The sequence below is a fragment of the Rutilus rutilus genome (assembly GCF_951802725.1).
Source record: "Rutilus rutilus genome assembly, chromosome: 18".
In the NCBI taxonomy this organism is placed as follows: Eukaryota; Metazoa; Chordata; class Actinopteri; order Cypriniformes; family Leuciscidae; genus Rutilus; species Rutilus rutilus.
This window is the reverse complement of record NC_140231.1, coordinates 15,542,870-15,560,784: the sequence shown is the minus strand read 5'-3', so window position 1 is coordinate 15,560,784 and position 17,915 is coordinate 15,542,870. Positions and strand designations below refer to the sequence as shown.

The 17,915-nt window shown below is 36.8% G+C and overlaps 1 protein-coding gene across 7 annotated transcripts in view; it reads right to left on the bottom strand.

The window, feature by feature from the left end:
• rap1gap2b (RAP1 GTPase activating protein 2b) overlaps positions 1–11,792 on the bottom strand; it is a 37,628-nt gene extending 25,836 nt beyond the window's left edge. For 3 of the 7 annotated variants that reach the window (XM_084388218.1, XM_084388221.1, XM_084388219.1), the window contains exons 1-2: positions 11,521–11,792; positions 7,203–7,238 (exon numbers count right to left, since the gene is read on the bottom strand). In XM_084388218.1, the coding sequence (XP_084244344.1) occupies positions 7,203–7,238; positions 11,521–11,564 (80 nt within the window). In that variant the 5' untranslated portion in view covers positions 11,565–11,792. Of the gene's footprint in view, positions 1–2,319; positions 2,474–7,202; positions 7,239–11,520 lie in introns of those variants that run through there. The other 4 variants (XM_084388220.1, XM_084388223.1, XM_084388222.1 and 1 more) reach the window with 2 other exon arrangements.
• Between the last annotated feature and the right edge of the window lie 6,123 nt (positions 11,793–17,915).

Below are 17,915 nucleotides of genomic sequence, written 5' to 3'. Positions count from 1 at the left end.
TTTTAGTATTATCGTTTATTTTATTCAACTACAGTGTGTATTAATGGTGTCACGGTTCTGTGTTGTTTGAACTTTGTTTGCCGTTTTTCCGCCTTAGTTTGTCACCATAGTTACTAATTTGATTTTGTAACTCTGTTCAGCTGTTCTGTCTGTTTGTCCTCAGACGGAGAGCCAGCGCGAGGTGTGACTGAGCCCGAGTGCACGTCTGATCAGGTGTGTGAGCCAGCCACATCGCCCATCGCTGTGGGAGTTTTTGTGGAATGGATATGAGCCCCGCCCACACTCCCACCACTGTGAGTGAGTTGTAGCTGGACTCTATGAACTATTGTTTTGATTTTGGAGAGAATGATTCCCCCCCCCCCCCCGATCCCACCCGAATCAGATTCTTCATATTCAGATCTACGGAACCCGCCCAGCCTCCTCTCCATACCTCAACCAGTCCTTCGACCCAGTCTCCGCTGTCTCCCGTCAGCCCCTCTGTTCCTCCTCATCCAAAGTGCCATTGATCCACCTCAGGCCTTCCGTGAGCCAGCTACTCCGCCTTCGACCGCTGATCCCGTCACTCCAACTCGGCCCATCGCCCTGAATCCTTCGCCTTCGCTCCTCCCTCCCTCGGCTCCACCGTGATCCCTTTGCCTACCGACTCCGCCTCGGTCAGGCATCAACATGCCTACAGCACGAACCTACGAGGCGTCTGCTGGGCTCCGAATCTCCACCCCTATGGCTCTGTCTGGTTCCGCCCTACCTCCAGCCTCGCCTCAGCCCTCAGTCGCTCTGGTTCCACCTCAGCCCTCTGGTACCCCGGTTCCACCCTGGGAGGTAAATGCTTACAGCTTCGTCGTGGCCTCCGGTGTCGTTCTGGAACATTGGCTCTCCGTCTGTGCCTAGGGCTCCACTACCATCGGCTCTGTTGCCATTGATCATCGCCATGGCCATGTCAAGGGAATCCCTGCCATGGCTCCGCGCTCTTTCGACGATGCCATGGGTTTCCATCCTGGCTGGACTCTGGGATTACACCTGGCTTCCCCTGCTCCGGGCTTCTCCCACCATGTACACCACCTTGGTTTTATCAGTCGTCAGCCCTCCTGAATTCCCGTCCTCCACTTGTCAGTGCGAGGTCATGCCTATTCGGTAGGGGGCGTACTGTCACGGTTCTGTGTTGTTTGTCACCATAGTTACTAATTTGATTTCGGCATTCTGTTCAGCTATTTGTCATTAATCACCTTGTTTGATCTATGTATTTATGTCCTTGTGTTTCATTTGAGTTTTGTCTGGTCTCGTCTATACTACGGTGGTGTTTCCTTGCCAGCCTTGAGTTTATATTACCCGGGGATACCATTAAAGACTGTTTGCATCTTATTCTTCATCGTCATGCTTCCTCCTGCTACCATTTGTGACACTACACCTACCTTTATATTGTACTACATATACATATTTTCACATGAAAAAACACTGTAAAAACAAATGATATAATAATTATAATTATAATTATTTTATTTATACTGTTTAATTATTATTAATATTTTTATTAATTATTATTTTTATTATTATTTTGTGTTTTCTTTTTCCAGAGTTGTCCCCAAAATCCCTTTTCCTTTCCTTATCACAATTTTCTTATATTATTTTATATTTTATTGTCATATTATATGATTAATATATAAAAATAGCAAACAAAAAAACTGCTTTACTAAAAATTGTCTTCTCAAATGCATACTATCAGAATAAGTGGTTATCTTGAGCAACATTTTAAATCATGCTAAATCTAAAAAATAAAAAAATACACATACTACATGATCTCTTCCTCATGGCTAGAGTGAGTAAGTTATTCCCAGTTTGGATTTGCAGAGCATAGCGTGTGACAAGCTTTATAGTGAGTAACGGATTATACTTTCATCACTGGAAACTGAGATGAATGACTCCCAAAGAAACACCAGCAGCACTGAGCCACTTACTGAAACTGTCAGGATGTGCGGTCAGCTTATATAATACTTCCATAATCCTTCGAAAATGACTTGCATAGAAGACTTCCCAACCTCCTCTCGTGCAACCAAAGCGAAGCCACACAATATAAACATCACCTACAGCGCTCTGCATGTATTTTAAAATCACATGTTGAATGGACCACCATAGATTCTATTTAAAACAAGACGCCAGAGTTTTATGCATTATATTCATCTAGCCATAAAATAAATTTTATGTTGCTAACTAACAAGAAACACCATACAGAAACACTTAATTGTACGCAATTTTGCAACATGCATCAAAATACATCACAAACACAAATATTCTGAATTACAGTCAAATGAGAACTGAACTCACCAGAGTCTCCGAGGCATTTTGAAGGTAACGTGAAGTTAATGAGTCTCCAGTTCTTACCAACAGTTGAAATAATAGACAGAACGAGAAGCACACACTGGCTACAGATTGCACAACCGCACTCTTAGGGTTTAGATGCTCCACAAGTACAAAGCACTACACTTTATCATGAGAGAGAGAGAGGGAGAGAGAAAGAGAAAGTGAGTGAGATGGAGGTAGGGAAGGGGGGGTTGAAATCCTCCCAGACACCCTAGTATCCCTGTCTGCTTTGTTCACTCATTTTGATTATGCGCCACACACACACACACACACACACACACACAGAGAGATATGTCAGCAGGTTTGGGGAAGAAGGAAATGAATAGACTGATGTAACACACATTACACAAACTGACGTGAGCTTCTGAATAAATAATATGGCATCAAAGGTTGAATTTAACATACTTCAATATTTAATATGTGACTCGTGTCAATAAATTTTTAGCAAAACTAACATCAAGACACACAGACACAATAACACCAAAACCTCCTATCAGAGAGCAGATCTGACATGTCTGACATGCACGTCAAGCGCTCTTAAGACTTACTTCATGTGTCAAATTCACTTATGTGTGTCTGTATTAATATAACTTGACTGACAGGCATGTCAATACGGAGGTTCAAAAATAGGAAAGGAGAAAGCATTTCAACACTGAAAAAAATTAAACATCTTAGTATTGCTGAGTGTGTATTAAAGGGCATTATGAATAGCATATCTTTATGGTGCATTATATATATATGGATAATTAATAGAAAGAAAAAGAAAAAAGAAAATACTTTGGGGAAAACAGGTTTATCAGTTTTAAATAATAAAAAAATAATTAAAAAAACAACAAACAGCTATAAAGATTATTATTATTTTTAAATTATATTGTTTAATTATATTATTTATCTATTATGATTTTTTATGACTGTTTTCTTTTTCCACAGTTCCCAAATATGTCCTTTTTCCTTTTGCTTTTTGTATTTTTATAAAAAAAAAATCATAATAGCAAATTAATATTATTATTATTATTATTAATTAAAATTAAAATATCAAACAAATCTGCTTTACTAAAAATACAAAAATACATATTGTCAAATGCATGCCATCAGAACAATATAATGTGACTGACAGGCACGTCAACACAGAGGTTCAAAAATACAGATCATCCCTTGAAGACGTGCTTAAGGTGGTAAAAGCAAATGATCTTGACGCCATGTGTGACCTTCACATGTTGCCATGCATGTTCCAAATCAGAGCAAATGTAGCGAACAGCTTGTAAATGATTTCCTGATATCACATTGTACATAAAATCTATTAATTAACGCCTCAGAGCATGCACATTTTTGTTTTTCATGACGAAGAAATACATACTGGTTCTCTTGTTAGCTTATCATGCTTAAATGACACTTGCAAACAAGCTAACACATGTGGTCTGCATTGCGTAAGCACAAACCTCCCCATCCTGCCAAGTCTTGATGCGTGAAACATATGTGTGTGTATGCACAGACAAACGCTCGTCCACACCCTTCCAAGCAGAACTGAACATTGGGTGATTGGTTAGATGTGGAGATCCCACCTGTTACCTCTCCATCTGGTTGCTAGCATGATCCATCACATTAGATTGTGGCTTTCAAAGTTAGTCAGCATTTCTAAAAATACCAGCACATAACAAACCTCCATCCAATATTTTCAGTGGTGGTCTTTTGCATAGGATACTCATGGTTTTCCACAAGGCCTCTTAAAGCTAGTGTAGGCTTCTAGTTTTTTTTTTAAATAAATAATTTTTGTTATACTGGTTGAAACTGTATTCTCATCTTGATAGAAATCAATAATAGCAATGGTCTACATATATTTTAAAAAATACATTTATCTTCTGTGGAGGTCTCAGGACCAAAAACTCTCTGTCCAATCATTGAATACGGTCCGAATGCAATGATACGATGTCCTACCTGCCTGTCAACATATGTATTTCCATACCTCCACGTGCAGACATCACAAGTCGAGAGTTGTAGACAGACAGTCACTGTGCGCCATAAATGACCAGCAGCCACCTTTTAGAGTTCTTCCTGAACCAAAACAGCGAGCTTATGCTGCGTTCACGCCATATCGTAACCGTAATAAAGATACAGACACCTGTGACGTTCTACCCAGAGCTTTTCACGTCATGTCAACACTATCAATGCCTAAATTAATATGCAGCAGTCAGGTGCTACAAGAGTTCTGTAATTTGTTTTCATTCATTATTATTGTAATGTTATGTGCTTTGAGACATGAGGCAATTTAACGCCGTCTCTCGTCTTGTGATGCTTTGCAGACTCTGCTGCAAAAGGAGGCGTGGTTTTGGAGAGCACTCTGAAGGGAGGGTGGGATCTCATGCTTTCAATGCTAGCTTGCTATTGCTAGCCGCTCCGAAATTGCCTACCCTACCTTTAACAAGCTTCCTAAAAGACCTCTGCAGTCAACCAGTTTCACAAGAAACACCATGTTGATTGACCCGTGTCAAACACAAAGCTTTTGATGTTGAGCAGAATGGATATGATGGTCTTCCAGTCTAACCAGTATAAACCAGCAAGTCTACGGCTAATATATTTTAAACGAATTAGTATCGTCGATTTTGGAAATGTAATTGTTCATGCATTTTCCCCCCATTATTTTTACAATTCAAACAATTCATTGTAGTTTTTAATGTTCTAATTATATTTATTTATACAAAATAGTATAGAATTTAAATATTGGCTTTTTATCTGTTATCTGCCATAACATGAAGATAATCATTGGCTTGTCAGTATTGGCCAGAAATTAATATTGGTGAAAAAATATAACTGTATAAAATTAACATTCTTTGAAATTAAGCAATATTTTCTTGTTTGTCTTGAATAATGTGTTTATGGTGTGATTTTCGTTGTCACTGATGATCTGATTCTTTCGATGGTCATAATTACTAATAAATTCACAAAGGAAAGAATCATACTGAAATATTCAGATTTGTTAACTTTTCCCTTCCATTCTGGCCTTTGCAACATAGACTGTGGTAGAAAATACTAAAATTACAATAATGAACTTGCAGTAATTTGTGTCATTCTTCATTATGTTTTAAAAAAATTGTCCTTTAGGGTTTGCGAATTCAGATAAATTATATAATACTAGATGGTCTACAGACATTAAAGGACCCTAGTTTTCTCCTTGCCAGTGGGATATCTAAAAATAGATCCGTGGTCCACAACATCCTTCAAACACTTACAAATACAATGGAAATATTAATGACCCTCGCCTTTCATCAATTCACCTCAAAGCAAACCATGAATTGGCCCTGTGAAGGCCGATATCAGGCAGAACTGGATAATTTCCATGTTTGTGATCTGCAGTCACGACCCTATTCAGGGTTACTCTCAAAAAGAGCGAAGCTTCTTTCCACTCTGATGCTCTGAACACTTAGCAAAACCACTTCATCAGGGCCTTTCAGGATCTTAAAGCTCTGTTTGTTTGTTTGTGTGCGTATGTGTGTGAGGATGATAATACTAGAGTTGCATGTGCGTGCACCCATGAATAATATGCCAAACCCTGCAAATGAGCGGATGGATGGTAAGCAAGTGGAGGACAAATTTGAAAATATGGCAAGACAGGACAGATTAACCCTTCCATGCTGTTTCTAATGAAGATCCTGGTGTTACTGGGGCAAATTGACCCTAATGACATGACAAAAAATGAGTGTATATGAGAGACATGATAAGACGGAAAGTATTTTATGGAGGCCTAAGGAGGATGTCATAAATTTCAGGATGAAAAGTTGATTTAAATTGAATTAAATCTGTGTTAAAGGGAAAAACAGGTTAAAAGTAATGGCGTAAAAAAACTACTTATGATTCTTTATGATTGTGATGCATCTTGAAATATGAAATTGTGCTACGAGTTGATACAATCTGATTTGATCAATAGTTAACCAAAATCTTGAAACTTTGGGAATAAACTGTGTTCTTCAATAAAACTAATAAGAGATTTTTTAAATTAAATATTTTTATTTATTTGAAAAGTTCACTTGATTGTGTTTTTTTTTTTTTCATTGTCCGATTCAAATGACTAGTTTTAATCAGATTTTTTAATGAATCAACCAAACTGAATTGGTTAATAATTAACATCTGATTTACTCACTAAACCCAGAGTCATTACTTTTGGTCAACTTCAACTCGAAAAGAACTGAGAACTAATACTTTATAATCCATGACTGGTGGTTCACATGATAAAGTGTTTAACATACACATTCGCTTAAGAGTTTTGTTGAGATATTGGAAAACATTGCAAGGAGAGACCCCGTAAATAAATGGGCCACTTTGTGAAACAAAAAAGGTTGATCTAAATCCCAAAAGAGGCCAAAAGATGCATAGTTTATGTCTGCTGAAAGACAAAGGGGTAAAAAGCCACAAACAGATGCTGCTTTTCGCACAGGAACTAACCATTTGGTCACGCGAACCTATACAAGCAGCACTGCCTGCAGTTCACTTCGGGTCTCTCATTTACCTCTTTTCATGAAACAGATAGGAGGACACCCATACACAAAATAAATATATTTTCAGTATATATTTTGGAATTTTATATTTCACTGTATTTGGAATATATGCCACATATATTTTGACACTTTTGGGGACCCATACAGAAAAAAATACATTGAAATATATTCTGAAATATAACAAAAATATATGATGTTAAGTGTGAAATATATTTATTGGGCCAATTTCAAATACTTGCATATATTCCAAAATATATACTGAAAATATATTTCAAATATATTTCTTTTGTGTATGGGCACAGGGCTGTCAGGTTTTGTGGGAGATGGAGAAGAGACAGCGGTAGAGACAGTACTCACCGAGCTCGAAGGGCGCTAATGGTAGACTTGTCAACCCTGCATTTGAAGAGAAAAGACAAGAAAGCAATTTAGTATCAAGGAACAAACGTTGATGGCTGTAATTTGCTCAGCTAAACCCGTCAGCTGACCTGGCAGGATAGAAGAAACAAAAGGGGTCAAAAAAGAGGGGTCAAATGTAATGTATCATCCCTGTGTGTTTTTATTTCTTGACACAGCTAGGTGAGCTTAATGCCCAATTAATGTTGACATGCAGGAAAGGTCACCCACCAGCACTGACAGCCCACAATATCACATCAAAACATAACAGGGTTGACTCAGACTGTGTGGAAGGGTGTGGCCATTTATTTTTATCCAGCTTGTTTTTGAATTTCACACATTCGTGTGTCACACACACCTTTTCCTTGTAGCATTAGGGTCAAGTTATAGTATTATATTAGACTTTTTTTATTATCTTTGAAGCATTTTCTGATTCACAAAGACATCCATTATCTAATATATATCAGAATATATCAGGTTTAAAATTGTCATTATTAATTACTCACCCTCATGTTGTTCCAAAACCCATAAGACTTTCGTTCATCTTTGGAACACAAATGAAGATCTTCTAAATGAAATATGAGAGCTTTCTGTCCCTCCATTGACAGCTACGCAACTACCACTTTGACGCTTCAAAAAGTTCATAAAGAGATCGTAAAACTAACTCATATGAATCAATCAGCTTAGTCCACATTTTCTGAAGAGACTTGATCGCTTTATTTGATATACAGATTTAATTTAGGCTTTTATTCACATTTAAACATTGATCAGTCAACATAAACAGAAGCTCAATCAAACCTGTTTGATGCGCAAGAACAAACCTCATTGGTTCTTGCTGAAGCTCAAACGTGCTGTGTAACACGAGAATGAAACTCATTGGTTCTCGCATAATCAAGCGAACCTGGTTGAACCTCTGTTTACCACAACTGATTTTTGGGTGAACTGTGCCTTTAACACAAGTTCTTTTTCATAAGTAAATTTTAAGTAAAAAAAGCATGCAGTTACATTTACAGTGATGCATTTATAACGGCCAATCCATAAATATTTAAATACTCACTGTTTCAACAGTAAAGCCACACGACATTAACAATATGTGTGTTAAGATGATTTTAGTGTGAAGAAATCGTTTACGTGTAACAATCCAGTTTTACAATTTCCTTGCCATTACAATCTAACATTGTAAACCCTGAAATTATTGTAAAAATGCTACAAGTTTTACCAGAACAATTAATTTAAGTGACTTAGGTTTCTGCTTTTCAATACTAACCCCATTTACTTCCATTGTAAGAGTCTCGCTGTAACCTTGATTTCAAAATTAGTAAGTTGAGAGAGTTGAAATGACTATTTTATTGTGCTGAACCTCTAATAGAGGCTATCTGTGACATTTCTAACCATGTGATCGGTTGTGTGCACCAGTCTGTGAGGGCGCTGCTGTCAACTCCCATTACTGCAAGTAACTGCAGTTATTGTGTCTTATTTTCTTTATTATATCAGACTGATTCCCTAAAACACACAATGACAGGGAATGAAACATCCCATTCAGTGAGATGATTTAGTGAAACAATTTGTTTGCCACTTGGTATGACATTTTGCAAAGACATTCATACATTTTTAGGGAGAACTTAAATGTCCAAAGTGTCCAAATACAAGCAAATTGAGACTATGGTAGCCAACAGACCCTCATTATGTGGTTCAAATGTCAATGCTATAAAGAAAAAAAGAGACATTTCCAACCGATGAAGTGCACGCCTTGGAGCGTCAGACTCAGATAGGTTATAATAAATGAATGTCAATGAGTCAAAGTGTGTAACAGATGGAAAACACACAGCTGCATGAGCATGGTGTCTTACTGGTGCCGTGAAGCAGAGCAGAAAATCCATCATTTCACTGTCCACTACAGTGAGGGAACATTCAGAGCTTAAATGTGTAAAAATCTGATTAAATGTAGTGTAGCCTAAGTGTATCTCGTACACGGTTTACTCAGTAGGGAGTCAGCATCTCTTAAGATTTATGTTTGTGTGTGTGTGTGTGTGTGTGTGTGTGTGTGTGTGACCGTGAGAGGTTACTGTTGAGGTGTCACTATTAAACGTGTGGCTATATGGTGACTGGGTGTGGTGGAGATGTGGGTAATTGTGAGAGAGGAAGGGTGTGGACATGTGTGTGTGCGCACATGCAACAAAATTTCCCACAGCAAAAAGCTGACACATATTAAGTTCTCATTTGTTTGCAACACTAGTCCATTAGTACAGCATTTTATATTCAGTAATACACTTCATAATATATCGATGTATGTGTGGTCAGATATGGTACTGCATGTGTAATATAATGCAGATATATGTACTCATGCAACATAATCACAAATATATAGAGAAATATATAATGTGATATATTTCTTATATTTTTTAATTATCTACATTATAAATGTTTCATATTTTCAAGCTAGTTGGCAATAGCACAAGAACACCTGCATGTAGACTACTTAAATATTTAGCCAAGAGAATATCACTGTGCTAAGGAGTGCACAGTCATTACTTTTAAAATATGGTAATTATAGTCGTATCACTCTTCAGCACAATGGTGACCCCAAAAACTCAGACATAACAGAAAATGGGAACTAGAAATCTGTTGTAACTCATTCCTTGAATGTGTGTGTGTGTGTTTATATATACATATAAATCCTATATAACATACATTCACATTTATATGGGAACATGTATGTGCAATATATGTGCACAATAAAGGATAAAACTTTGTGAATATTACATGTAATGCTATTTTTGTATTCATTTATAAATATTTTATATTCATTAATATATAGCCATACATGGTCAAAGCATATATTGCAGTATATTGAAAAATATAAGCACTAGTTTCCCATATATAGAAATGTATTGTGTAATATATCGCATTATATTTTGCAATTTGCAGTATATTCCCATATATTTTTGTTCCGTAAGAGTAGGCCTAGTCTGTGAAACCTTGGGAATGTCTCATTCTCAGCCTAACACTAAGCCGAAATCTAACCTTCAGCCTAACACAAAGTCTAAGCCTAACTTTCGGCTCAACTCTAAGGCTAATCCTAACTCTCAGCCTAACGCTAAGGGTAAACAAACTCAGTCCTCAGCCTAATGCAAAGCTGAACACATAAGCCTCAGCCTAAGGCTAAGCCAAAACATAACAATCAACATAAAGCTATGTTTAAATCTAGATGTAGACCCAATCCTAAATCCTTTTGTATGTTATCACACTGTAGTGAACATATCAAACCACAAAAATGGTCACAAAAGGCCTTAAAAATAGCCTTGAAAGGAAATTTCAGATAGAGATGAAGTCATATAGAGGAGCAAGAGAGAAAGTAAAACAAGAGTGCTGAAAGCTGTAAAAGCGTCAGTGGAGAGCTGAAGCTGTAGCATCATAAATAAAGCATTCACTTGCTCTGACCCCTCATAACCACTGCCTTCATATTCACCGCTTCCCTGTATGGTGACATTCATACACAAACAAAGAAAGCATGCGCAACAGCCTGTAATGATAAACATCCACCTACAAAACAAAAATCACAAACTCACACTCAAACTACCCCACCCGTACCCAGCATGTGTGAGATCAAGGTTTCAAGAGGGAAACCAGAAAGGAAACGTGAATAGCTTTCAATCAGGACAACAGTGAGAAACAATCCACTCTAATACATGAATGCTTATAAATGATTTAGCATTATGGAAAATATTCAGCATCTCAATCAGAGCGGCATATAGATAGAAGCACAGTTGGTCCATGTATTTTTATTTTTGTCCATACAATATAAGTCAATGGGGTCCAAGTTTTGGACCCCATTGACTTTCATTGTATGAACAAAAAAATAGAGGTGAAATTTCAGACTAATGTGTCTCTATTGCAACTTTTGAAAAGTCTGTATGAGTGAACAGTGAAGAAAACCAACACTTGAATGAGAATTTGAACAATGGGCAATGCCCTCTGATACATCTGCATACATGCAGCTATTACTATCAACTATTACGACACTCCTAATATCTACTTAGATTTGTTATGTCACATAGAACTATTACAAATCAATATTGTGACTGTAAATTACAGCACATTCAACTTATAAATCCATCATGTGAGAGTGCAAATGAATGCAGATTAAAAACAGCCCATGCAAGCATGCTGACGACCATAAATAAACACCAGTGAGCACATCACGGACCCTCTCACACACAGGGCATCTGGCAGACATTTCCACACAGCTGACAGCTGATGCTGTTCCACATGAGCAACGTACCATCCAAATCCACCGAAGGATACGCTCCTCTTCCTCCTCAGCATGGTCCCTCTTTATTCGCCTGACTCCAATTCGTCTTCTTCTCCCTCCACACTCTCTCTCTTGTATCGTCCCTCTGTGCTTGTGTTTCAGTATCTCACAATCACTCTTTGTTTCCTCACTCTCTCGTGTGAATCTCTCTCTCTCTCTCTCTCTGAAATGATTTCATTCCCCACCCTCTTTCTCACCCTTTATGTGACAGTTTAGGGTTCTCTTCTCGCACCTGCTGTGTCACTCCCTCTCACTTCAGCACACAACTTCACACGCTAAGAGTTGAAGAGAGGAGGGGGAAGGAAGGAGTGGCTGAAAGCAATTTTTTTTTTAAATCTCATTCTCTAGAGACCCTCTGGGCCTTATGTCTGCTGGAATATAAAATATGAGATATGGCTGCCTGATAAAGCCTTGGAAGTGAAAGTGATTTTAAAAATAATACAATAGACCTATATTACAACTTCTTGCTTTTTAATCTGTTAGCTGTCTTTAAATTTTTTATGCCTGCTGCAACCCAGCAAACTCAATTATACATCTTGTTCTAAATGAATAATAGGATAGAAGATTGCATAGAGAAGGACTGCGAATACTGAAGGGTGTATTAAATTAAACGGATTATGAATTTTGATAGATCTATTCTGCATTTGTTCTCACAATACAAGATTATCATAAAAAGACTAGCAGTGATGTAATAAGTGGCCATTAAGAAAGCAGCAATTGTGTCTAGTTTTGCACTAATACGCCCTCTCCTGGCAAGATTAATTAAGATCAACGGATTTTACACATCTTGCAGTTCACTAAATCGGCCAGCCACTGAAATGTTGAGGCTTTTTCAGAGGAGATCATTTAAGACGTCAGGCTTTCCCTAAAAAACCCCAAATGACATTCTGGAAATTATTTTTCCAGCATTGTTAAAGAATATGGGCATTTTAAATGGTCTTTTGTCGTGCATTAATTGTGTCTTTTAAAATAATATACACAAAAGGGTTTAATAGATGTGTGGATCCATTGGAAACAAGAAATGCAATTTCCGCTGCGAGCAGGGTTCGAACCTGCGCGGGGAGACCCCATTGGATTTCAAGTCCAACGCCTTAACCACTCGGCCATCGCAGCTTACCGCCAAGCCACAATCGTATGGTGTAGAACCTTAGATGGTAGCGCGGCCTCAGTTTATTTACTTGGTAGCTCTCCATTTAAATGTAGCACAGCCTCACTTTATTTACTTGGTGGCTCTCTTTTTAAATGTGTTCCTTTATTCATGCGTTCGTAAAAAAAAATACTGCAAATTAACAAACATAGATAATCTTAATGTTGAACGAGATGCACTTTTAATAAACCCGGAAGTAAGCATCACTCTGGCTTCCTCCACAAAAAACGATTTTTTTCATAGGCTTTTAGATAAATTTACAAAATAATTATGACCCAAAAATGCCGCTAGATGGCGCCACTATATGCCTTAAAAAACAGCATTTTGCAGTTTGTTTTGTAATAGTCTACTCTTGTTGCTTTAGTCTAATCAAGACTATCTAATGCTGGGTACACACCAAAAGATAATCGGGCTGATTTTGGGCCGATTTCCCCCTTCCGACAATCCTAGCTATGTCCCGATTATCTTGATGGTTCAACAGATTATCTTATCAGATTTTCCCTTGGTGTGAGGTGTGTTAAGAGTGTCCGAACCTGCTCGGAAGAACGTCGGAGCCGCCCCGATCGCGAATCGTAAATATTCAACATGTTTAATATTTACGATCAGAAATCCTGATGTGTGGGGGGAACCCCGAGGACAAACGCGCGCACGTTCTGGAGATTATCACGTGAAACGAAACAATATCCAATCAGAAAGTGAGATGATGGAAGACGGTCATTCTCACACACACACACGCACACGCACACATGCAGGAAGCTGAGTGTTATAAGGATTCAGTGAGGGATTAAATAGGCTAACTTTTTCTAAAGAGACAATAAATACAATAAAGAATAAATAAAGACAATAAAGAATGAATATATTTCTGTATAAAAGGTTATATATAATGGTGGGTACAATGTTTTTTTTGTTGTTTTTTTTAATGTGAATTTTCTGTGAAAATCATTCCAAACACTATCATCATAATTTCTTCATGCATATCATCCGACATGCTTATTCTGAAGTCTCCCGAAGTTTTGCGAGATTTCCTGTGTTCACAGTCGAGAATCTGGTTGAAAATCTGTTTGTGTGTGGTGTGCTGTCTTTGTCACATCATGGCACCCCACACACTATAGGAGCAAAATGCTTGAATCTAGGATTTTTTGTCCTCATGTTTGTGGTCTATCACATTTTGAAAATCTTATAAGATGTAAAAAATCTTTTGGTGTGTACCCAGCATAAGAAGACCAATCACGTGCTTTTAAAGTAGAAATGCTTCCCGGCAAAAGTTCCGTTTTGTTGTTCTTTTTAAGTGCTGCATAAAATACATTTTGCAATAAATGCCCTACGGGAATTCCCTAAAGGAATGGTTTTGTCATTACTCACTCGCCATCAAGTTGATCCAAACCTGTATGTGTTTCTTTCTTCTGTTGAACACAAACGAAGATACCAGTATCAAGACAGTTGACGGCACCCATTGACTTCCATAGTAGAAAAAAATACTATGGAAGTCAATGAGTGCCGTCAACTGTTTGGTTACTAACACATTCTTCAAAATATCTTATTTTGTGTTCAACAGAATAAAGAAACTCATGCAGGTTTGGAATAACATGAGGAGGAGTGAATGATGACACAAATTTTACTTTTGGGTGACAGCACTCTGACTATGTCGAGCAGTTTAGAACAACTACTAGACGAATGAAAGGCATTTTGGAAGGCAATATTGGCAGTCTTGCCTCGAGACTGTAGTGAAAATGAAATGTAAAATCACCAATTGCATTTTATTTTTCAATTTGACAGGGATGATGCACTGTCACCGTGAAAATGAAATCATTTAATTTTAATTCTCAATTTTGTCACATATTTTGCGTACAGATTTCTGTAATGAAATCGTTAATCTGGTTTTCATTTTAATCATTTAATTTATTTATTTAAATTTGGCAGAAAATGCCTTCCATACTGACTATGTCGAGCAGTTTAGAACAACTACTAGACTCATTACGTCACGTGGGGATGTAGCTCAGTGGTAGAGCGCATGCTTCGCATGTATGAGGTCCCGGGTTCAATCCCCGGCATCTCCACTTTTTCGGCAATACAATAATACATTTTTATTTTTATATTATATCATATTTCGGTAGCATTGAGATTAATCTTTTATTACACGCACAAAGAAAATATATTATTTTTTCAATACTACCAGATTATTATTATTTTTTTTTACAACATTTATCATTTTCAACCAACTGTGACCACGTAACTACTTCCAAAAATATAAGTCACTCTAGCAAAGGCAAAACAACTATCAGACTGCTGCAAACCTTTAATACTGTTGCAGTGTTTACTGATGTCTTTCCATTTTCCCCAAATATCCCAGTTCTAACCACATGTATACTTTTCTCTCTCATCGACAAAATCTTAATTTCCTGTAATGTTCCTTTAGGGTAGATTCACCTTACAGTGAATAATCTCCGTTTACCTTCCTATTAAATATTTATATCAGGACATTCACTTTAAACATCTTGTTCTTTCCGTTTGTAATACTAATATCATTGGGTTTTTTCCTCCAATTTTTGACCCTACTTCACCTATATTCTAGTGCTTTATATGGTGGATTCATCAGGCAAGATTATGCAGACATAAGAATCCCATAATTTCAGTAGTTCCATAGTGCACTATTCAAATGTTCTTCCTTTATGTACTATTAAATATATTTTTCCACTTTCTATATTTTATACTTGTAGATTTTCCACATTAGCTTTATAGCACAACTTCCTGCTTTCTTTTGCTCACAAAAAGCTTTAGTTCACTTAAATCGCTTTTACTGTTAGGCTACAATAAAATCAACAAAATTCCAAATTGCTGCTACATTCATAATAATTTAAACAATCAATAATTATCATTTACCCACAGCAATTGATTTATATTAGCAGGATTTTTCTATATTTCAGCATTATTCTTCCCTCTTTTTGGACTATTTACTTTAATTGTTTTTGATAAGTAAATTCCAAAGTATCACTCTACCCACATCAAAAACTTTTAATATTTGACTGTTTTGTTAATCTTGTGCCAGCTCTTTCTCTTGGCACAGGCAATCGAGCTGCTTTGCTGGTGGTCCTGTTCAGTATTTCCTTGAAGACCAGCCTGTCGTGCTGAGTGAACCTCTGCTAGCAGGCTCTCCCCCTTCCAGAAGTTCACTGGCACACAGGATCAGCACTGCGTTTCAATCATGTATTTTTTTTTTTTTTTTTTAAATATATTATGCATTTAATCACATTCCCCCTTTTTGGGAGATTTTTCAATTTATCATTAAATTAACCTCAGTCCTGGTAATACCTCTCTAGTTATCTCTAACTTAAGAAGCTTTTCTTTATCTTAATCATACTTTTATTGTTAATTTCAATTTCATTTGTCACCTTGTTTTTTATAGCAAGGATCAAATTCCTTTTAAATCAGAGGAAATGTTCTAATAACTCCAAGTTTCTTAGTCAACTATCCTCACTTTCATTATTATTTTTACATCTGTAAATGGCTAATCTCCATGTAAGCTTATTCAGACATTTCTTACAGTCACTTTGTATGCAGTACTTGTTGATTTTCAGTTTGTAAAATGGCTGTAAAATGAAAAATTTTAATTTCATTTATCACATCTTGCCTGTAACTTTTATTAGTAGGCTATTCACAGCTGTTCTTGTATTTTGATCACTCTGCTGCATATCTTAATATTTATATTAGAACTAATTTCAGTTAATCAATATTCAAACCTTGTCTTTGTTCTAAATATCCTAAAACTATTTGCTCAGTCTAAAGCAGTCACCATCTCTTCCACCGTAGTAAACATTTACTTTTGTTATGTATACATTATTATTTTATCATGATTATTATTTTTTTCTAAATTCATTCCTACGATCCATCCACTTTCTCTCTCTATGTTTCTTCCGGCTTCTCCCGTTATAGGCGTCACCACAGTGGATCCATCCACATGTTTGGCATTGGGGTTGCAAAGCCAGTCGCTATGACTTCCTAAAAATCCATGAACTACTATAATATGTAACCCACTTAATTATTTCAGTATCTTATTTCTTGTTTACTATATTTAACCTCCATATTTGACTTTTAAATAACTCCATTATAATTGTTGCATATCTTGAACATATGCAATAGTAATAATATAATGTCTGTCCCCATTTAGGAACATGTATCTTGTTACCAGTCAAAACTTCAAAGATTAAATTCTCACTAAGGTGTCAAATTTGGTCCAATATCTGTTATATATTATACATTCTGTTTCCATTTCTCTACTTTTCTTTAAGTCAAGCTAGTTATCAGCTGTATTAATATCATATCACTGTGTTTTCTTTAAAATTGTCTAGTTGGACTAAAAGGTAAAAAAAAAAAAAAATTGTCTATACAAGAGGGTAAGTCCCCCCAACATTTTTTAAAGCTTTAGAGCTAAATCAGTTAGTTTACCTGGCAGTCTATTTTCCCGTTTTTCAAAACAGTTTAAATCAAACCCTGTTTCTCCATGTATTGCTGGGATGTCTGGTAAAACTCCTGTTGAGCGACCTTGAGATACTCCCATGAGCTCTGCGTGCTAGGCTGTACCAGGAGAAAAATGACTTCCCCTAACATGCTTCTTTTTCGGACTTCAAACTGAAATCTTCAGTCTTCAGAGCATATAGTTTTATAAACAATTGTACTTTTTTAAGAAACCTCTTTCATTTTTTATGACTTTTTATCTGGCTATTAATAGTTGAAGGAGAACTCCGGTCAATTTTAACATTGAGCTCATTTTTTTGTACATTTGGAGTGCTGTCAGTACAGAGAACAACGACAAAAATCAGTGTTGCCTACATCGTGTTATCCTCATTTTAAAATTTAGAACTCGACAATCGACTACTGTGGACTTCGACCGAAAACAGGATGTAAATACAGGTATGTGCGCTGGCTGAATAAACATCATTTTTATCCCTATCTTTCACATCTACTGCAGTCAGATTCACCCGCGTTCACTCCGAAGGAATCACTCACATGACCTGTGCACTTGTAATGACACATCAAGGATGTTAAGAGCCTAAAAGCAGGTTTAAAACTTGCCCCATTGAAGTCAACAGGGTGCAAATTTTAAAAAGAGAATAACACGGTGTAGGCAACACCGATTTTTGTCGTTGTTCTCTGTACTGACAGCACTCCAAATGTACAAAAAAATGAGCTCAATGTTAAAATTGACCGGAGTTCTCCTTTA